Here is a 23,064-nt window from a genome sequence, read left to right as displayed (position 1 = left end):
TGATAGATTTCCCCAGGAAATGAATGGGACAAGGCCACATAGTATTTTAAGGTCCACAAAAAACATGTATCATATTTGAAACTTCTCGAAAGACCTTTGATTACGGGTGTACGCCTTAAGATCTCACTCCCGAGATTTCTCGCTTACCTTTTCAAAAGGACCTAAGTAACATTTTTTTCAGAAATTTTCTTGGATATCGCAGAACATATGCTGTGGTCATATTCTATAACAAGGACCATAAAGAGATTGTACCACTTTTGGTTTCAAAAGTCGATAGAACTTTGATTATGCATGTTGACTTTAAACCTCACTCCATATATTTCTAGAATAGTGCAGGATATATGTAGTGATTCCATTTTATACTAAAATCCACAAAGAGCGTGTACTTTTTTTGAAACTTCGATTCTAGTCGATAGAACTTTGGTTACGCGTGTAGACCCGAGGTCTTTCTCCACAGATTTCTTGTAAACTGAGACCTTACTCCAGAGATTTCTTGTTCAATTCTGAGGTATGTAAAAATATAATATTGCAATTAAATTGGAGCGAGCTTAAAATCTGTTGAATTGACTCAAGTAACACATTTCTATCAAATCTGGTTACAGTTACTTGATTGTGACCAAATTCAGACATATAGGTACACTCAGGATACTGGTCGTAAGACGATCATACGATTCTCTTTTGAAATTTCGCCACAAGAAAATGTTTTCATTTCCATACGATTCACTAATTGAATGCATTTTATACGACAATCTTATGAAAAAAATTATTTAAAAAAAAAGTGTAACCTGGTTTCGAACCGTGGATGTCGTGATTAGGAGGCGTGAGATCACACCACACGCCCACCAACGCTTTAGGGAAACGTTTTGTTGGATATACAATAAAAAAGATTGATTTGACCGAAATATGATCCTAATATTTTCATAGTTCAATTCTTATGAAACATTCTCATAAGTTTGGTCGTATGAAATACTTACGACCAGTATGCTCAGTGTATAAGTTGCGACACCTGACTTGGAACATATGTGCTACTCGAGGAATTGTGTTTTACTTCCGAAACATACAATCTATCGCAACACTACCACCATATTAGCTGCAGATAAAATGGAACACAAGATTGTCTCTATTCTCTGCATATGGAAACAAAGAGTTATCGCTATTCTCTTTTGTTGTTTGTTTTTTTTTTTTTAATTTTTCAGCTACAATTAAACTACTTGACACATCCACACATATCACGAACACAAAAGCGAAAGGCCACAAAAACACACTCTCATATTCCTTTCGTGTGGTTTCAGTCAGGAGAGGCTTAATTCAATAACAAAAACATTTCAAACAGTAACCATAGAGGAGTGTATAGCGTCAACGCATCTCTCTGACGGTTTTGTTCATGCTCTAGGTTCGAATCCTGGTAACAGCCATGGGAGGGGGAAGGGGGTGGGGCATTTTAAAGAGACTGTAAAGGTGTTCGGCCGTACGGCACACTATTTTTTGTACACACATACACGCTCACATGCACACATATAGCCTAAAGAGACTAATAGAAATTTTTAGATTTGGGCAAAGCTTCTTAGTTGTCGACCAAGTGTGACTAAGAAGGACGGCAGGGCTGCCTGTGATCCACTTCATCCCGAGCACTGACTCGGTAGTTTCTGCACGTATTAGAGCAAAGTCTTTGGATGAATCTGGCTCGATCTCCCCAGTTCGCCTTCATTCGACAAAAAGTTGCGTATTGAGTGGACAAGTTTGACTTCGTTTATCACCTGTGTAGCTTCGTCAGCTGTAATGAAGCTGTCCAGGTTGTCGTCCACATAGTGGTGCTCGATAATTGCCATCGATGCCCGAGGGTACTGTAGAGCGTACTGCTGGGCGTTTGCATTCTTGACGAATTGCGTCGCAGACGGAGATCACGTGGAACCAAACATGGTGACATCAATAGCGTAGATTTGGACCGGCTCCTCGGGCTTGTGGCAATATACAAACATCTGGGTGTTCTTATCGCTTTCTTGCAATTTTATATGCAAAAACATCTCCCTGATGTCCCCTGAAACTGCCACGGAAAACAATCGGAAGCCGCTGAATACTTTTGGCAGAGGAGTTAGAAGATCCGACCTTTTCAGCAAATACGAGTTGAAGGAAACCGAACGTTTCCCGGCTTCTTCTGATTGATGACGATTCCTAAAAGGAGGAACCAGGTCTTTCGATTATCGATGGAGTTGGCTTCTGACTGGCTGACTTTGCGTACATAAACGCTGCATTTCCTTGCAACTTCTTCTCCAACGTATTTATTCTACGAATGGCCATTGGATTCGGGAACTCCGGATCGTCAACTTTTCATAGGAGATTAGATTAGAAATAAGTTTTTCTACGCCTCGCTGTATCCACCAGTAATTGCCTCGCTCTTTTGTCCTCGTCTGATTCGTCTTCCCTGGGTTAGTAGTTCCGTTTTCTTCCATCGTAAAAAAAACCTGAAGCTGTTCGTTTGGCGGATCATTCATGGTAGACGCCGCAGCCGTGTGGAAGTTAACACTCGCTCTGGGTAGCATCTTTCTTGTTGCGCCATATTCTGCCCAACCTAATCGGCATTTAGCTGCAAGATTGTCCAGTCAGATTCACAGCTTCGGGCGTATTCCTTTTAGGAGCGGAAGGCGTGTTGTCATTTGCTTGTAATTTGAACGCTGCGCCAGGAGTAGAAGACAGCTTACGGTTCGCGCATTGCGTAGTTCGTAGCGCGCTCTGCTGTGTTTACTCGCTATTTCCACGTTCACCGCTTCCGATCTTTGTTCATTACTTGTCACGTTACCAGTCCACTGTAGCGTGAGCAGTTTTCTAGGCCGGAAACACCAAACTTGTTAGCAATCTTTTCTTTCAGTATTGTAACTTGTGAACCTTCGTCTATGAAGGCGAAAACTGCGAGACTTTTACCGTTCCCCTGAGCCACGATTGGGAGAATTCTGAAAATCGTTTGCCCGTCTTCTGTAGAATGTCTAGCAAGACATCTTTGAAGGCGAATAAGGTTTTCCTAATCCGAGTACCCACACGCCGCTGTTGACTGCTCGAGGCTGCTGATGAACATCGCCCAGTCCACTGGATTACCACTGAAGGTCGGCAGATCTTTGCCAACGACCTGTCTTGCGGCAATTTGTTGCGAGTTGAAGACCCCTGGTGGCTCATTCTCCGTCCAATGATGGGAATTCGGCGATCTGTCTGGATGATTCGATGATGGTTCTCGATCTACCCATGCCGAACGACCTCCATTTCCAGGAACGAAGGACTGATGATTCACCGGCGGGGGATTTGGTATTGCGCTGCACCGGATGGGTGTACTTGAAGTTGGTTCTAGCTGATGACGCCTTTGTTGTATATTAACGCCTACGTCAGTGTTGTCCTACACTCAGTGCAAAAAATATGCTCTTTGATTTTACTCCCTCTATTAATTGCACTTACTTAGTTCATTATTGTTAGGAGGGAGTAAAATCAAAGAGCATAATTTTTTGCACTGAATGTAAGACAACATTGGCCTACACAGTGGCGTAGCCAGAAAATTGGTTTGGGGGGGTTTTCTGAAAAAAAAAATTATGAAAAAAATATCTTCTGAAAATTTTGTCTCTGGGGGGGTTTATGTCCAAAACCACCCCCGTGGCTACGCCACTGGGCCTACGTCATGACCCGGAACGTTATACCGATGAATTGTCGGAGGACATAAGTATACCGACGCGGGAATACTTGCAGTTTCCTTGACGACGACGTGAATTGTTGGAAGGACGAATTGATGCACTTATCAATCCACAGTCACCAAGCAATATTTCGTTTTAATGAACATTATGCAGCTAAGTCTGGTTCTATAATGATCATTTAGCTGCATTCAGCTGCACAAATCCCCGAATGAAACAACTTCCAGAATGTTACATTTCCCCGAATGCTTACCTCTTTTTTGGTACAAATCGATGAGTATCCAGTTAGCCATGCGAGCAAAGGCGTAGGGATAGAATTACCAATCAAGAGATTGCGGTTCAGCCTAAGATGCTATCAGGTGGGGAGCATTCTCGGTTTCTTGAGCATAGTGTATCCATGATTGTACGACAATTCCAGGAATGCAATTTCCCCGAATGTAACAATTCTCCGAATGTAACATTTCCTCGAATGGAACAATTCTCTGGAAACATAGTATCTCTTACAAACACATCTTCGCAATCGTCTGTATGCGTCCAAAAAAAAGTAGCGTTTAAAGATACGTTCAAGTGTGTCTTATTGGACATATCCTTTGGTGAAGATGGGCGTGGCCAGGAGTGGGAATCCTCGCTTTCGTGATTTTTATCTTAGATCGAAATCAAGGATCACACCTTCCTTGATTTCTGATAGCATTTTTAATAAGGATTTCAAAAGAAAAACATGACACTAGTGTCCAATCTACAAAGTACACCGTAACTATGCTACGCTTATCAGCTCAATATCCTTTCGTAGTATTAGATGTTCTTGATCCTCCAAAATGTGTTTTTTAAATTATACAAATATCAGGGTAGAAAGATTTCCAAGGTGCTTTTTGATCTATAATAATCGAACAACGGCTGTGTTTTTTAAAAAAGCAGAATCGCAAACGGCAATTCGGATTGAAAGCGTTTTTGGTAAATATTTTTTTTTATCTTCGATTCTTCTTCCTGTCCTGTAAATACCTTCTTAAGAAGCTTGAGGCAATGGTTGATGTGAATCGTTTTAAACAAAAATATTGCGTTTGCTCGGACTAAGGCAATGGTGAATGTGATTCCTTCTTTAAAAATAATGCATTTGCTCGGACTAATGCAATGGTAAATGCGTCGCTTCTTTAGGGAGTGTTTCCCCAGATTATTATTGTTATTATTCTATCTTCAATAACACGTATCTGCCCGAAATAAGATAATATGGATGTAATCCATTCTTTAAAAGAAATCATTCCCACGAAGTAAGGCAATAATGGTAGATGCGGTCCCTTTTTCAGAAATAGGCGTTAGCTCGAAATAATGCAAATATGAATAAATTGAGAATGATAATAAGGATGAATGTGCTCTCTAATTATGATGCCAATTCGACCAGAATAAGGAAAAAATATATAAGCAATATGTATTGAATGTATAATATTTTATCGAACAGCATTTTGCCGAATTCATTTTCTCAGAATAGCATTAGGCTTTTTTTTTAATTGTTCTAAAAATTAGCTTTTTCTTGGATAAATGTAGCATACCAGCAGTTTTGAAACATATAATTGCTCTATATCAATCTTTTATTTTATCTGGCAAGCGCGCTCCTATAGTGAACGAATTATCTCCTCTTCTTGCCTTATTATGGACAGACGTTCTTTCTCGAGACGCTTTATACTGGATAGATGAGTTTATATAAAGAAGGCATTATCTCCTAGCATCTCCTAGCATTACATCGGGTAGACGGGATCATTTGAAGAAGGCACTGTCTCATTGATTCACTTTATGTCAGACAAACTGATAGAAATATAACGTCTGAACAGTTAGAGTGATTACAGGGTTCATAATGCTCACTCAATCTCAGGAGCACATGATTTTCCCTCACGACAGTTTTCGGGGAGAAATCGCTTTTCGGGAAAGAAAACAGCCTGGAGAGTGATAACAATTTTCGCTCACTTCGATTGCCGCTGAACGTTGGTTTGCTCTTTTCTTTCATATTCAGGTCTTTTCGTGGCATCATCAATGCAAATGGTAGTAGCTTATGGGGAACAAATAACTTAACGCTTTCATACATATAGCGTGGTGGTGTGACTAGAGTAAGCGCATCCCCACAGCTATTATTGTTACTATTCTGGGTTCAAATCCCGGTGCGGCCATACAATTTTATAATTGTTCTGCGATTATTCTCGCGAAAAGTGGGTGAAAAGTAATGAAACGAGAAAGGATTTTCATCTAATAGGCAAGATTTTCGGTTATCTTCCAATGCTTATTCTAGAAAAAAGATTGATGGATGATAGCTGATCCTCAACATAAACAACGAAAGAAAAATTTCTCCCTTGGCCCGAAAAATGCTTGCTTTGATCTCATTGAAATGAAAAATCGAAACCTTGAGTGATTAGCAACGAATGAGTTTATAAATGTACAAAAATACAACGCTCACTATGATAACATCTCCCCTTGATTTGGTATTTATATAACACCTAAAATATTCCGGTCTTCATTCAGTTTCGGTCCAGGTAACGCTTTCGTCAGGATATCTGCTGCTTGCAGATTGGAAGCCACATGTTCTAATTTTATCGCTTTCAACTCAATTTGTTCTCGAACGAAATGGTGTCTGATATCGATGTGCTTTGTTCTCGCCGAATAACCCATCTCTTTCTCAGCCAAACAGATCGAGCTTTTGTTATCACACTTTATGACCAAGGCATCGTCGATGTTGTACAGCTCACGAAGAAATCCTCTCCACCAGACGGCTTCTTGAGTAATTGTTGAAAGAGCCATGTATTCTGCTTCAGTGGTCGATAGAGCCACCGTGGTTTGTCTCTTGGAGCTCCATGAAACAGCTCCGCCACTCTGGAGAAACACATATCCGCTTACCGACAGTCTCGTTTCTGGATCGTTTGCCCAATCAGGATCGCTGAATCCGAAAAACGTCGAATCTGCCTCCCGTCTGTACGTTAGCTTGCACTGTTTGGTACCTCGGATATATCGTAAAATTCTTTTGGCTGCTGTCCAATGCGGAAGCCCTGGGTCACTGCAAAACGAACTGACCACACTTACAGCGTGACTGATATCCGGCCTCGTGCACTGTGCGATAAATTGAAGACCTCTAATCAGCTCACGAAATGGTATCTGCTTCATCTTCTCTCTCATTTCGAGGGCTCATCGTCTTCAGTAATCGCTGGTTCACATCCAGCGGAGTCGATACCGGGTTGCAATCACTCATATTAAACTTCTCGAGTAGCTCATCGATGTCTAGTTCTTGATCGATCGAAATTGTGCCATTTGCCATGGTGACTTGCAACCCCAGAATCTGCTTTACTGGCCCTAAGTCATTCATCTGGAATTCGGCACACAACTGACGCTTCACATCGTCGACCAACCCTTGGTCGTTGGAGAACAAAAGAAAGTCGTCGACGTACACTGCTATGATGATGATTTTATTGTTGGTCACCTTGTGGTATACACACGTATCGAACTTTGAGCGCTTCATTCCCATTTGCTTCAGTTTCTTATCCAGTTTGATATTCCAAACTCTGCTTGCCTGCTTAAGCCCGTACAAAGCTTTCTTCAATCGGCAAACTTTCTTTGACGCTGTCTTGCACTGGAATCCCTCAGGTTGTTCCATGAATATCTCCTCGTCGTCCAGATCGCCTTGGAGAAATGCTGTCACAGCGTCCATTTGGTAAACGATGAGGTTCAACTGCGCGGCCAGCGCAAGCAGATGACGAATCGTGGCGAAGCGAACAACAGGCGAGTAAGTTTCGCTGTAGTCCACTCCTTTCACCTGTGAGTAACCCTTTATCACCAGTCTTGCCTTGTACCGGTCGATAGTGCCGTCCGTGTTGGTTTTGATCTTGAATTCCAATTTATTTTTCAAAGTCTTCCGTCCCTTTGGAAGATCCTCGTTAGCACACAATGCGTGGTATTCTGATTCCATTGCATCAATCCATCGATCACGATCCTCTCGTTCTAACGCTTCTTTCACTGTTTCAGGGTCCTTGGTTATCTGTGGAATAAATTCCGGCGAGAGATAGTTTCTGATACCGATGGAACGATTCAACTTGGATTGGGCGCTCCCGATCACTGTGCACAGTATCATCATAGTCGGCTCCTCCATGGTGATCACCATCCATGATTTCTGGCTGATCAGTTTCCTAAAAAATCATTGGTTTATCGGTTTCTTCCGCAATCGATACCTTCGATCGCGAGCGCTCATCAAGAATCACCACATCACGGCTCTCAAAAACTTGCTTGCTTTCAGGGTTGTACAATCGATAGGCCTTAGAACACTCTGAATAGCCAATCAGAATGCATGGTATTGACTGGGTCCCATTTCGCACGCTTGACCTTCGGAACATATGACATAGCTCTTGCTCCAAAGACACGTAGATTTGATAAGTCCGGGTTTCCTCCCGTAAATTTCTCAAAGGGGGTCATCGGGATACCCTTCGTCGGCGAACGATTGATGAGGTAGACAGTTGTCGATGCTGCTTCTGCCCAAAACCGTTTGTCCATCTTTCCTTCGAGCAGTAGACATTTAGCTCGCTCCTGATTCGTCCGTTTCATGCGTTCAGCTAGCCCGTTTTGCTCCGGATTGTGAGGCACGACGAATGCCATGTTTACCATGTTTACCAACATACTCTCCGCCGTTGTCAGTCCGCAGGCACTTCAATTTTCTTCCGGTCTGGGTTTCGGAATAGGTCTTGAACTCCTTCAAACGCTTCAAACACGTCCTTCTTGGATTTCAGAAAATAGACGAAGGTCATTCGACTGGCATCATCGATAAAGGTGACGAAATACTTGTTCCCACCAAGTGAAGGCTTCTCCATTGGATCACCTCGAGGACCTCTCTCGCTTTTGAGCCTTTGAACTTGAACGGTGACCGTTGATGCTTCCCTTCGACACATGAAACACAGGTTGACATCTTTCCATTCGGAGTTTCCATTCCTGTCACCATGGCAGGTAATCGCTTCACGCTGTCTACGTTTAAGTGGCCCAACCGTCGATGCCAAAGCTCCAGATTGGTGGCAGGACGTGCCACACATGCACTTGATTGACCAACCTGATTCAGTTGGTATAAGTCATCCTTCTCACGCCCCGTAGCGATAACTTCTCCCGTAGACTCGTGTTTGACTTCACACGCATCTTTGGTGAAATTGATGCAATAGCCTTTCTGACAGATGCGACTTACAGATAGAAGGTAAGGTTCACTGCAAGGTCTTTTTTTTTTTTTTTTTCTTGAGCAAGGGTAAACGGAAATCTGCAACCAGACACCTGAGGAGGTACTCAGGTAGTGTGGGGGTGGGTATGTCATGTAACTCTTACCCGACCCACTAAAACCAAAACCCTTTCGCCAGTCCGTACCCCCGGCCCGCAATTAAGCAATACATCAGGGGGGGACTATTGAGAACGCTCACGCCTATGCTAACGCACTTGACGTCAATACACACAACATCGACTTCAAGGGTGGCTACCTCACCACCCGTCGATCGCAAGCTATGATAGTAACCTAGCGGTCCGTATCATAATCTCACGTTGGAGACGAGCACCCCGACAACAACCACCGCGCGCGAACCGCAATGACCTCTATATCTACATACTGAGGTCCCGCAGCCCACCCGCGACATGTTGGTTGACGGGGTGAGCAAAATGTTCACTGCATCACAGGTGCCCTTACTGCACTCGTTGGTTTTGTTCAAGACGCCACCACCGCTGCAGTTTCGACATAATCTGTTGAGATGCTGTGTTCACCGCATTCCATATAGCTTCTTCCCGGCACATCCTCTCGACGAGGTTGTCCGGGGTTGTATCCATACCACTAATGAGCAGCATGGTATTGCGTTCTACCTCGAATCGCGGACATGCGAACATCACATGCTCTGCCGATTCTACCTCACCTACACATTCAGGACACTCCGCAGAATCTGCGAAGCCAAACCTGTGTAGGAATTTCTTAAAGCAGCCATGTTCAGACAATACCTGTGTTAGGTGGAAGTTGACTTGACCATGCTTCCTATCAACCCAGTTGGACACATCTGGAATCAGTCTGTGGGTCCAACGACCTTTGACTGCGGTGTCCCATGCTCTTTGCCATTTGAGCAACGAAGCTGCTCTCTTGACACGTCGCACTTGCACCGAGTCCCTTTCGTTGTAGCACTCCACATCCTCCTCTAGGAGTGTGTCTATCGGCATCATTCCAGCTATAACGCACACCGCCTCATATGATATGGTGCGATATGCGCTCGCGACACGTAAGCACATCAGCCGGTGTACTCTGATCAATTTCTTTACATTGTACTCGGCTTTTAGTGCTACGGCCCATGCCGGCACGCCATAACGGATGATAGACAATGCTACGCCAGCTATCAGCCTACGCACTTGACTATGCACCGCCGATCTGTTGGACATCATTCGTGATAAAGATTTTATCGCCAATGAAGCCCGCTGACATGCATAATCGACGTGGCTCGTAAAATTGAGCTTATCATCGATCATCACGCCCAGATGCTTGAGAGACCTCACGGAGTTAACTGTGCAGGTCCCTACTCTTATCCTCGCCTGTTGCAGCCCATGACGGTTATGCACTACCACAACTTCTGTCTTGTGATGTGCAAGGGACAACCGCCTCGAGTTGAGCCATTCCTCCACTCTGCCAATCGCGTATGAAGCCTTCAGTTCGACTTCGACGAGTGTCACCTGCTACTTCTAGCATTACGTCATCCGCGAAGCCTTCTATCTTCACTCCGGCCGGAAGACTTAGGCGTAATACTCCATCGTACATAATATTCCACAGAACCGGTCCGAGGATCGATCCCTGTGGAACACCCGCGGACACTACGATCGACTTTTGACCGGCATCAGTGTTGTATAACAGCACCCTATTCTGAAAATAGCTTTTCAGTATCCTGCACAGGTAATCCGGAACTCTCAATCGGTGCAGGAGTCAGCAATTGCTGCCCAGCTAGCATTGTTGAACGCGTTTTTTACATCGAGTGTAATCAACGCGCAGTACCTAATACCTCTTCTGTTTAGACCTCTCGCTATCTTGGCCGTATCCGTTACCGCTCGAATTGCTTCGATGGTAGAACGGCCCTTACGGAAGCCATACTGGTTGCTAGATAAGCCACCAGCACACTCTGTATAGGCCGACAATCTATTCAGAATGACCCTCTCTAGCAGCTTTCCAGCTGTGTCGAGTAGGCAAATTGGTCTGTATGCCGAAGGATCCCCGGCTGTTTGCCAGGCTTCGGTAATAGCACCAATTTCTGCCGTTTCCATCGATCTGGGAAGTTTCCTTCGTCCATGCATCTCTGGAGGCAGCTCCTGAACATATCTGGATTGGCAAGAATGGCGTGTTTAAGGGCCAGGTTTGGAATACCATCCGGGCCTGGCGCCTTATTGAGCTTAAGTTTTCTTGCGGCTACGATAAGCTCTTCGTTAGTCACTAGCGGTACCACGTCGACTGACTCGTACGGTGTAGCGGGCCAGTCCGATGGTTCATGTGTCGGAAACAGTCCCTCTACTATACTGGCTAACAGCTCTGGGGATCTTTCAGGAGGTGTGCTATTGGTCCTAGACATCACTATCCTGTATGCATCGCCCCACGGGGTGTCATTCGCCATCCTGCACAGCTGTTCGAAGCAGGCTCGCTTGCTACATTTAATCTCGTAGTTCAGGGCTCTGCTTGCTGTCCGGAATACCCCTCGTCTATCGAGTCGCTCAGCGTCTGTTCTAGCACGTCGCAACCTTCTTTTAGCTTTAAGACAGGTTCAACGAAGATCTGCAATCGTGTCAGACCACCAGTACACTGGTTGTCGATTTCCTGGGGGCTGGGTCTTCCTTGGCATCGCCACGTCGCAAGCACGTGTAAGTACTTCCGTCAGGTCGTTACCGCTTAGTCCTGTAGTCCTCCTCTCCCAGCGCAGCGCCTCCACCAACAGCTCTTGGTTGAACTGTGACGTGCGCCATCCGGGATCCGTTGCACCACCTCTTCTGGTCGCTAGAAGTATGACCCTCGTGGACCATCCATCTCGGTTCTTCAGTCCATCCTGCGCTGCAGAAGGTGACATCGATACATGAATCACCGCTCGGTCCTCTGAACGTTGGCACTTGACCTTCGTTCAGCAGAACTACGTTCAATACCGCTAGTGACTCTAACAGGATATGACCTCTAGCGTTAGTAAACCGGGAACCCCAGTCCACTGCCCACGCATTGAAGTCACCTGCTACAACTACTGGTTTAAGGCCAGTTAGCTTCGCCGCAAGAGTATCAACTACCCTAGTGTACTGCTCTATACTCCATCTAGGAGGACAGTAGCAGCTACAAAAGTAAACACCGTTTACCTTTGCTATGACGAAACCCTCATCGTTAGGCGAAGATATTATCTTCTGGATGGGGTAGCGCCCACAAGTCCAGATTCCCACCATACCGGACTTGTCCGCAATCCAGCTGCCGTTTCCAGCAGGGATGCGGTATGGGTCGGACAGCAAGGCAACATCAGCTTTACACTCGATAACCGACTGTTGTAGCAGCAGCTGGGCCGCCTCGCAGTGGTTCAAGTTTAGCTGTGTTACTTGCATGTCTGGACCCTTCTAGAGGCCGGACAGGCCTGCGCACCAGTGAGATGCCTGTTGTCTGCCCCCGTAGGACAGATCAGGCATCTCGGTGCAGCCTGGCAGGTGCGAGCCTGGTGGTTTTCGGCTCCGCACCTACGGCACAGCTTACTACGGTCAGGTCCCTTACAGTCATAGGACTTATGACCGTGGCCAAGGCAGAGGTCAGGCCTGATTGGGTTGGCTTGTGCTCAGCGAGCACACCGACCAACCCACCTTCAGTTTTACCTTATCCAGCACCTTCTTGGTCTCCGCCATAGGTTCTTGGCATGAAGCAACCTGAATTCCCGCAAAGTTTTGCGTAACCGAATCGCGGATTCCTGGATCTCGACATTACACTGATCCTTCAGTGCGTCTACCAGGTCTCCGGCTTCGGTTATTTCATCCATGCCCTTGCACTGGATGTTCAGGACTGGGCACAGGGCTCTAACCTGGACCCTGTCACCCAGGACCTCTTCCGTCAACTTTTTATACTCGGAACTCTTCCGAGTAGCATCCCGCTTCAAGACGAGAATCATCTCGCCTTTGCGCGTTCTTCGGATGCAGTTGACATCCCCCCTAGACTAGAGAGCTTCTCGGTGCCTCTCATAGTCTTTAGGACTTCGGCGTAGCTTTTATCGTCAGCCTTGACAATGATCGCTTCACCTCTATCCTTCCGCTTGCCACTCCCACTAGAAGGCGCACCCTTTTCCTCACGGGCTCTACCCTTCTTGGCGGTGGCTGGATCCTTTCCCTTGGTCGCACTCCTTGCGACCTGCTGGCGGCTTCTTTTCTCCTTTTTAGGATTCACTACCTTTGTCCATGGTAGATCTTCCTCCCGGCGGTCCTCTGGTATCTTCCTAGGTGGAGGTACCATTTTCCTCTCGGTCTCCACTCGGACCTTTTCTGCGGTCCGTGCCGAGGCTTTATTAGCTACTTTCAGGTCCGCCTCCTGCGTTACCCTACTGAGCTTAGGAGTTGCTCCGCTGTTAGCCATACGCCGTTTAAGTTCTGCAGTCTGGCTCTCCGCCAGCTGCTTCCCTTCTGCAAGGAGCCGAATCTTCGATTCGGCCTCCTTCGAGGCCTTCTTGGCTTGGCTAACCGCCAATTCCTTTTCTTCAGTAAGAAGACGGATCTTGTGCTCCGCCTCCTTACTGGCTTCCAGCAAGGACTTCCACTCCGACTTCGCCTCCACGACTAGAGCGCAGAGGGTTAGTACGGCCTGTTTTAAGTCCTTACTATAATTCACTCGGTTGTCCAGGAAGGACATGATTACGTCCGAGACGTCCGTAATCACCTCCATCGTCTGGACTCCATCCTCACCGTGGTTAGTCATCACCGAGTTAATGACTTTGGTCAGAGTGGGGCCGTCCATCTTAACATCCACCGGCACCTCCCAGACAACCAGAAAGCATGCATAATAGAATTGTTTTTCTGTTATGCGATGCCTATGCACACAAATTTCATCGCACACCAGTCGCGAAAACGCTTTTTGCGTTCAAAAGTGGAGGCGGTATATGTGTATTTCTTATCCGATGTTGCACGGCAGTGTATGCGGTATGCACGATTTTAATGCGAGTTTGTTCGTTATACATTCCGATGTAGTTTGTGATAACAAACTCTGTTTGACAGATAATCCGATTTCATTTGAGTTTGTTTGCCGGAATATGCGATATCAACATATGAATCTGGAATAAACTCGAAAAAAAGCCTACTGTGCGGGAAAGTTTATAAATAGACTTATGAGCTTCGCACTACAATGCGATTTTGATGAAATTTGGATCGCTAAACGATTTTAATCGTACATTCTTATGCGATGTGTGGTTGTCTGGGCTCTTCCGACCCACCACGTGCTCCGCCATCGCCTCCCCGGCGATCTTTGGGGTGACCGATCAAGGCCACTGCGCCTGGCGGAAGGGTTCTCCTTGTCGCCATTCGCCTCACCTCCTTCCTTCGTCGTTTTTGAAATTTTAATGGGAAACTCATGTTTGTTGGGCCCCCTCGCGGCTACTGTCGAATCCTGCTGGTGTAGTCACCTTCGCGATCCCATGGATATCTATACATACCTTGCGGCATGCAGGGAGGCCATGCGAGAGTTGACACTTTCGTGTTCAGAGCCAGATCAGCGCTAGTCAGGAAGAAGCATCTGAGCCTACTCCCACTCAGCTACCAGCTGAGCCACAGGATTGTACCGCGTGCCACAAGGCCTGCCACGGTTTTAGGGGACGGAAGACAGCCTGGCCATTAGCCCATTCGCCGTTTCAGGTCGGTGTCACCCGGCCTTACTAAGAGAATAGAATAACCAGACTACCAGCCCTTGCGTTCACAATATCTCAATATCCAAAAACAAGACCAATAACATGCAACCAGTATACCATAATCAGGATCTTACTGGGATCAATCCTGATGTGCCAATGGCACTCCCTGGGCTTGTGCTTTTGAAGCGGCACACAGTCGCTTTGATAGAGTCTGCTTACGGGCACTTGTGGTTTTTTGGGAGGGATTTTAGCAGAGCCCACTGCTAAATCCCACCACGCCCTAGGCAGTTCTCCCTGACTCGCAGACAGCTGGGGAGGGGTCGTCAAGCCCTTGGACATGGTCCATGCTGTCCCTACTGTCCCTGCTGCCCCCTCACTGCAAAGTCTGGAACACATAAAACGTTAGTGACATCTAGGCTACAGCACTCACCATCCACTTCAGCGTTTAGTTCGACATGGCCTACGGCCACAACCGCTATCTCGGATGCGTCTGCCACGTAGATAGACTGCGACACCTGCTTTGCGCCTACAAGAGCAGCCTTGTCCCTACACATATGGTTTCCAGCTCCAGAATCTAGTATCCATTCTACTACTGATCCATTCTGCTTCTTACATGCCAGCAGTGCCTTCTTCTTCACGCCTCGGAAGTTCTTTTCGTTCTTGAAACTCGGTTTCTGTGGGCATTCCGACGCGTAGTGCCCAAGTTTCTCGCACTTGAAACATTTCATGTTTGATTTGTCCTTTTTCTTGACCACTTGTTTCGGACACGGGAAACCAATTTCTTGAAGTTTCTGGCTCGTTGTCGAAATTTCTTCCACATACTCTTCAACGGATGAACAGTCTTCAAGCTCCAATATCATCAGCTTCCGCAGCAGACTAATCTTCCTATACTTCCCGCTGTCCTGGAACGCCGTTCGGAGACTTGTCTGAACCAGACTGTAATTGTACCTTTCGATACTCAGGCAAATCGTCGCTAAGGCACGGTCCGAGAGGTCGTCACTGATCTGAACGTTGTCCGGAGAATTAATGGCACGCCAGGTTCCTTCCTTTATCATTACCATCCGCATTCCGAACGCCCACGCCGCATAGTCGTCACGGCCTTTCAGCTTCTCCAGAGATTGATGGGACACGCTGTTGAATGGAACTCTCTGCTCGCACGCTCTTGCTTGCTGATTTCCTCCACCGTCCACATTCCTCAGAACAGTTGACTTGAGCAGAATTACGAACATTTTCAATCGCAACGTCGTCTTGAGGTGGTAATACTCCATCTCCCTTTCTTCTTACGGACATGTTTCTGAAAAAAAAACTTCTTGATAAAAAATTTCACTTTCGGCTTGTTATCGGCCGGTTGCTAGGAGCTATCCTGGGCTCATAACCTGATAGAAATATAACGTCTGAACAGGTACAGTGATTAGCAACGAATGAGTTTATTAATGTACAAAAATACAACGCTCACTATGATGACACAAACGAGTTCATTTAAAATAAAATCATATAATATCATAAAATCGCATTCAGGGAATTGTTACGTTCGGGGAAATTTATTCGGGGAATTGGTTTTCGGGGAATTGTCGTACAATCGTTTGCAGGGAATGCATTATTTTCGGGGAAGTGCTACATTCGGGAAAATTGCATTCGGGGAATTGTTACATTCGGAGAAATCACATAAATAAAGTTAAAAAAAACATTCGGAGAAATTACATTCGAGGAAATCGCATTCGGGAAATTGGTTTTGGGGTTTGGATAGTACGACAATCCCCAAAACGCTTTTTGGATATCCCCTCATATTTACCGTGTTTAAGATGCCCATAACACAAATAGACTTAAATTATGGAGGTTAGGCGAAAAAAGTGTCAATATTAGATAGGACGGTAGGAAAATCGAAATTTTCCACATTTTGATGAAACATCTTTCAGCGAGGCAAAACGCCTCAAGTGGGACTAACCCACAATGTACTACGCGTCTCCACGCACGGTCCATACCAAGAATGCTGATTCGCTGACGCGTGGTACTTTGTTCTTTAAGAGTTGCCAGCTAAAAGGCGTTTTGGTTCATAAGTTTTCCGACAACGAAATATCACCACTTTTTTAAAATGTGAAAACTGTTGCATGAGATAAAAATACCCATGAAAATCTTTACAGCTAAGACATTAGAGCAGTCTTTGCTTAAGTAGGGCAAATTGCCCCGCTACCTTCCCCTATTATGATTTAGAATTGCAAAAAATGCATTCTAATGCCCCTCGTATTACACGTATTAGCAACATAATAGCTAGATGTATCCATTGCACTTCGCATGTACAGATTGATTCATCTGACTGACGTTTATTGTAATTAACGAAATCTGATACCGATTGGCTGACTCTTATCTGTATCTTCCTCGTATCATCGCCAGATCAGCTATATCATCAGACAATTCAGCTGAAATCAATACGACCGTGGCAATTATCCTCCGTGCGTGAATCGCTCATCCAAAACCACAGCTGTAGTACGTATTCCTTGTGGATTTATTCCAATCAATTTGAGGGTAATGTACGTAGATGTGGATTCATTATACGAGCCTTGCAAGTGGTATCGATTGTACCCATAAACGGTACAGCGAATTTGACTTTAATGAGAACGGACGGTTTTCCGTGTTTTCACCAACTGTGGTTTAATTATTGTTGCTGTAGTTGCCATTGGTTAACATAGCGTACAAGTGTTTGCACACGTACGCAGCACACCATAACCTATAACAATAATTAGAACGACAATCAGAATTACATTGCAATTATCGCCCGCTCGATGTCCGACCTAATGTTTATTTACACGTTGAAATCGTCCTGCATTGTTGTGCGGTGTCGAACAAGCCACGAGGTCATGTTTTTCTACAGATGAGACAGTCGACAACGATCGGCCGGTTCAGCCAATGTGCATCAGCCTCTCGTTCGAATTGTTATTTACGGGTTTTCCTATGGAGCGACGTCGCCATGCTCGTATTGTTGCGGATGAGGAATAATAGTTTTTCCGTGACAATGAAGTGAATAAATTGATGCTATGCCCACGGGGTACCGTCGTAAGAGGATTGCTTATTATTTAGAGATTATTGCATATTTTTCTCGTTCTTTATTTTGAAAACATTTTTTTTTTCATTTACATAAACAGCAGCAAAATAAAATTTTCCATAAAGAATTAGAAATTCCATAAAAAATAGGAAATCGCCAATAAAAAAATAAGCGTATAACCAACAAGTAACTATAAAATTTTCATGATTTATTAAAAATTTCCATACACAATAACGAATTTTTCACGAAACAAAAATATATTAGCACATTTAAAAGGAAAAATTACAATTATAATAGAAGAATTTAGCAAAATGTTCGATTAAAAAAAATACTGAATATAATAAAAATCAATATTTGCAACGAACAATTACAACATTTTTCACAAAACAATTATTTTTCTCACAAGAAAATAAAAACTATCCACAAAAAATCAAAAAGAGCACCCTGATTTCTTAATTGCCAATATCCTTATTTTCTATGGAAAAAATCTATTTTTTTAGGGGGGGTTAAAATTTTAATTACAATAAATAATAATTCAGAAAACTGATATCGTTTAGCGTTCTGTATCACAAACAACAGTATTTAAAGTTGAAAGTTGAGTTCTATTTGTACAGTTCAAAAGCACACTATAGTATGGTGCTTTCGCAAAACTATCTGCACAATTGCACTGATTTGAGACCAAACAAAGCAGAGGGAAAGTAATCTGCGAGAGGTTAACAATATGTGATTAAATTATATCGGCTCCGAGAATCAGAGGAGAAATGGTATGCAGGTGTGTTTTTATATATAATACGGATCGAAGCATGTGTGATTGCACAAAAAGCGACACCTACCTTTTCCGAGAACGACAAGGACGAGGGCGTCGCAACGGAGATGGCCGTAGGAGTTCCGGCGCAGGACGAGTTGTTGACCGTGCCGATTTCGGTCGTCGTAGTTGTTGTGGCTCCTCCACCGCAGCCGCCGTCTCCGGACCGGTCCCCGTTGCCGTCGGAGTTCGCCTGCTGCATCGAGGATAGAGCGGCAGCGGCCGCACTAACGGCGGCTGGCGTCGTTAGTCTGTATCTATTGGCGTGGAAACTTGACCCGTAGCAATACATCAGCACCATCGTCGTAGGAAAGTACAGCGCACAACTGGACAGTATCCGGTAGGACGATTTACTGTAGAACGGTTCGCACGCCAGCAGTCCGGATTTGTTGAAGTAATACCCTACGGAGAGATGAATGAGACGGCAGGACAGAATACTGGGTCAGCAATTCCGGAAGTTGTGGGAAATTCGATTTCGGTGTATTTCTAAATATCAAATCCAAAAATAATTGTTCTGTAGTAACTCAATGCCCTGCCTTTCACAATAAGTTTTATCGATACGAAAATATGTCTCGACAATGTGGGAGCAAATTTATAATATGAAATAAATTAGTTTGGAGCAAGTTACATATGAGATGTTCTCATTATGAAAGCGAAGTTTCAGTACTGGTAATTTTAAGGGAGGATCCACATAGCAATTATTAAAGTTGATCTCTTCTCCTGGGGGCATTACAACCTCTAATGGGCTCATTGCTTCATAAGAAAATATTGGATATATTAAACTTTATTCACATAAGCCAAACACAATTGATTCTAGGCAGACATAATTTTTAATAAAAGAGTTTCGAAGTCTTCGGTAAAGGAGAAGCCCCCCGGAATATAAAACTAAATGCACTCGCGTTTCGAAGGGCACCCCGTTCAAAAAAGGAGCCACAAACAACTGTCATTTTTATTATTTCAGCTTTGCTACTGGACTACTTTGCTGCTAGACTACTGCATTAGAGGGGACTGATCTTCGTTTACCTTCCAACAATATGCATTAAGTCTATATACTAGAAATACCCTACACATCTAACTTTACCCGGAGTGATACCTTTAGAATGTTTCCATTATTTAGAAAACTATATTGCTTGCATCGGTATGAGGAAATATATACATACTTATTAGAGGTTTAATTTTTTTTGTTTACAAATAGTATTTTCACATGTCGAGTGGATCTTATAATCCTTCGTTTTCAATTTCAATTTTGAATGTTCCACTTAATTACGTGCCATTGGAAAAAAAATGCTGTTGGTATGCCAACTTAATCATCGGTTTGAAACAAATTTAATCGCATTCAACTAATAAAATACTGAAAGGTGTGCCTTCATGTGTCGAACAGATACATAACAATTAAAAACATATCTCTATGGAGCACCAGTGTACAGAAATGACGAGAGAAATATTCAACTTACCTTTTGGTAGCACCAAAAGTCCAAAACAGGTCAAACATAAAATCCACGTTATACTCAATATCGCTACACAGCCCTGGAAATAATAAAAAAACGGTTGGTGAATGTGCACTACAATACTCAAACAATTGAACAGCTGCGAAACAGAAAAAAAATCCAAGAAGTACTGATCGTAAAAGTGTCCAACTGGCGATGATGATGGTGCATGATGGCGTGTCCGTTTTCTGATTTAACCAGTGCTGAGCTCACATGAAACAAAAGGTATCCAAGTGAATGAAAAATCAATAAAACACAGCCCCATAAAATTTCGCTACTGCAATCAAACTGCCATTGCCAGATATTGCGTTATGCCCTTTGGCACCTTCCGTTTTCATCTTATTTTTTGGGCACTACTTGTCGCTTGGATCAGAAACTACTCTCGAGAAAGATTGCAAGGAGAGGAGGAATCTAACACAGCGGCGATTTAACCAAATTTTGATGTGTTGAATGCCTACACCAAAGTACCGCATTTGGTAGATATTTTGAAGCATGTGGATTGAAATTTTGTTGCCTACCTACATCGAATGACTCCTTCCGGAAAGCTTCCAGTTGGAAAGAAATAGACGAGTATAAGCATGAAAACTGATCTCTTTCCACTAATGTTGGTCGGTGACTAATTGATAGTGAAAACCAAAATTCACATCCATAAATTCATTAAAAACGGGCGTTAGATGACAGCATTAATTCTTGTTATTAATAAAAATAAGAATAGTTTCAATATTTTCCATACACAATAAAGAGTCACGCAGAATTGGGTGGGGCTATTAACTCTTTTTCACTGGCACGCTACATACACTTTGTCGCTTTAAAACTTAGTTCCCAGTTCTCACATAATGAAAAATAGCATGTTATATGGTCAGAATCATTATTACGATGTAAAATAAGGCATCACATTTTATGCTACGGTTATCGAATAAGTTTCGGTCGATTCAACCATGCACGCAAAAAAAGCGTTCATGAATTCGTGAGCTAATAAGTTTACGGTGTATTTTTTTCGGGAACAACAGCCACGATTTCGAGAACATTCTGGAAATCGTGACTATTGTTCCCGAATCCATGAAATAAATCACGGTGTATTTTTGCTGGTTCATCAATTCGGGAACGCTTTTTTGCGTGTGACTACTCGAAATTACCAAATGACTGTACCACGCAAATAAAGCACGAAAGGTATATGAGAAATTAAACCGTTCACAAAAGGGCCACGTGGCACAGTTCGATATGTGTAAGGATATACACGAGAGCCTTCTTACGAACGAACGTGAGGAGATCCAAAGGTGGCAGCAGCACTACGAAAGCCACCTGAATGGCGATATGGCAGACAACGGTGGCGGTATGGTAATGAACCTGGGTGCACGCGCGCAGGACATAAGTCTTCCGGCTCTGGATCTCCAGGAAATCTAGGAGATCGGCCGGCTGAAAAACAAAAAAAAAATCGTGGGGTTGATCAACTACCAGGAGAGCTGTTTAATCTCGGTGGTGAAGCACTGACTACAGCGCTGCATTGGGTAATTACCAAAGTTTGAGAGGATGAGGTTCTACCGCAGGGGTGGATGGAAGGTGTCGTGTGTCCCATCTACAAAAAGGGCGATAAGCTGGATTGTAGCAACTACTGCACAATCACATTGCTGAACGCCGTCTACAAACTACTCTCCCAAGTTTTATGCAGCCGACTAACACCAATTGCAAGGGAGTTTGTGGGGCCGTACCAGGCGGGATTTATGAGTGAACTCTCTACCACAGATTAGGTGTGTCGTATCCCCACACATCATCTAATGCACGAAAACGGATTTTCAGATAAACTGATGCAGTTAATCAAGGCGACGATGGATCGGGTTATGTATTACGCAAGGTGATGGTCTGTCGTGTCTGCTATTCAACATCGCTTTGGAGGGAGTAATACGAAGGGCAGAGATTGGCACGATTATTTATTTTTTATTATTATTAACGTAAGCCACCCACCACAAGTTTGTATTGGTGGTGACGAAATCGAGGTGGTTGAATAAGATCTCCGATAACGATACTAGCAGAGAAATTCGAAAACGTATCATGGCAGGAAATCGGACTCTGCAAGACGTTCCGATCCAATAGAGTTCGTCACCGTACCAAACTGACAATGTACAAAACGCTCATTAGACCGGTAGTCCTCTACGGACACGCACACGAGACCAGGACGATGCTCGTGGAGGACCAATGCTCACTTGGTGTTTTCGAAAGGAAAGTGCTGCTTACCATCTATGATGGGATGCAAGTGGCGGACGGTACATGGAGGAGGCGAATGAACCACGAGTTGCATCAGCTGTTTGAAGAACCATGCATCGTTCACACCGCGAAAATTGGAAGACTGCAGTGGGCCGGGCACGTAGCCAGAATGTCGGATAGTAATCCGGTGAAAATGGTTCTCGTCAATGATCTGACGGGTACAAGAAGGCGATGTGCGCAGCGGGGCAAGGTGGATCGATCAGGTGTAAGATGACTTGCGGACCCTCCGTAGACTGCGTGGTTGGCGACGTGTAGCCATGGACCGAGCCGAATGGAGAACGAGAAGACTTTTGTGTATGGCACAGACTCTCCGGTCTGGTAATAAATAATAAATAAACCATATCTTTGCGTAGTTTTTATGGATTCTCGATCTACAGCCAGCGTTGGTCTGCATATTAGTTCTAATTTTTGAAGAAAAAATAAAACATGATGAAAGTAAACGTCACATAAAATGACAAGCAGAGGAAAAAATGGAAGAACCCGAAACATCTCCGGTGGCCAAGGACCTATCTGAGGTTTTGCATGGCAACAGTATACCAGAAGAGTGTCCGCTTCTGATAATACCGATTTCATCAAAATCGGATTATTCTGCGAAAAGTTATGCTGATTGAAATTTGGACAAAATTTTACCTATCTCAACCGTTTTGTCTAACCCCTGTAAATAAATAAGATGTTCCCCAGTGATGGTCTTACGAATCCAAGCCTTGCATTTCTTAGGTCATTGCTCTTGACAAAACGACGTCCTTCCTAATAGCTGTCATCCACACGAAGCATGATGGCTTCAGATGCCGATATGCGACTTGACAACTTAAATCCCGCTTTGGATATATCGTCGGATTTTTTTATATTCTTTATTTAAGTGATTTTAAAATTAAGTTCATCACTAATCGTCGGATTTAATACTCGTTCCAATGTACCTTTCGGCTATTCGGCCACATTGAGAGTTGAT

General features: G+C 44.2%; 1 protein-coding gene across 1 annotated transcript in view; it reads right to left on the bottom strand.

Moving 5' to 3' along the window:
- LOC134226967 (5-hydroxytryptamine receptor 1D) overlaps positions 1-23,064 on the bottom strand; it is a 287,059-nt gene that overhangs the window by 32,998 nt on the left and 230,997 nt on the right. The window contains exons 4-5 of the mRNA XM_062708117.1: positions 19,821-19,893; positions 18,395-18,768 (exon numbers count right to left, since the gene is read on the bottom strand). Of these exons, the coding sequence (XP_062564101.1) occupies positions 18,395-18,768; positions 19,821-19,893 (447 nt within the window). The remainder of the gene's footprint in view (positions 1-18,394; positions 18,769-19,820; positions 19,894-23,064) is intronic.

Source organism: Armigeres subalbatus, chromosome 3, assembly GCF_024139115.2.
Source record: "Armigeres subalbatus isolate Guangzhou_Male chromosome 3, GZ_Asu_2, whole genome shotgun sequence".
Classification (NCBI taxonomy): Eukaryota; Metazoa; Arthropoda; class Insecta; order Diptera; family Culicidae; genus Armigeres; species Armigeres subalbatus.
This window is presented reverse-complemented; position numbering and strand designations above follow the sequence as displayed.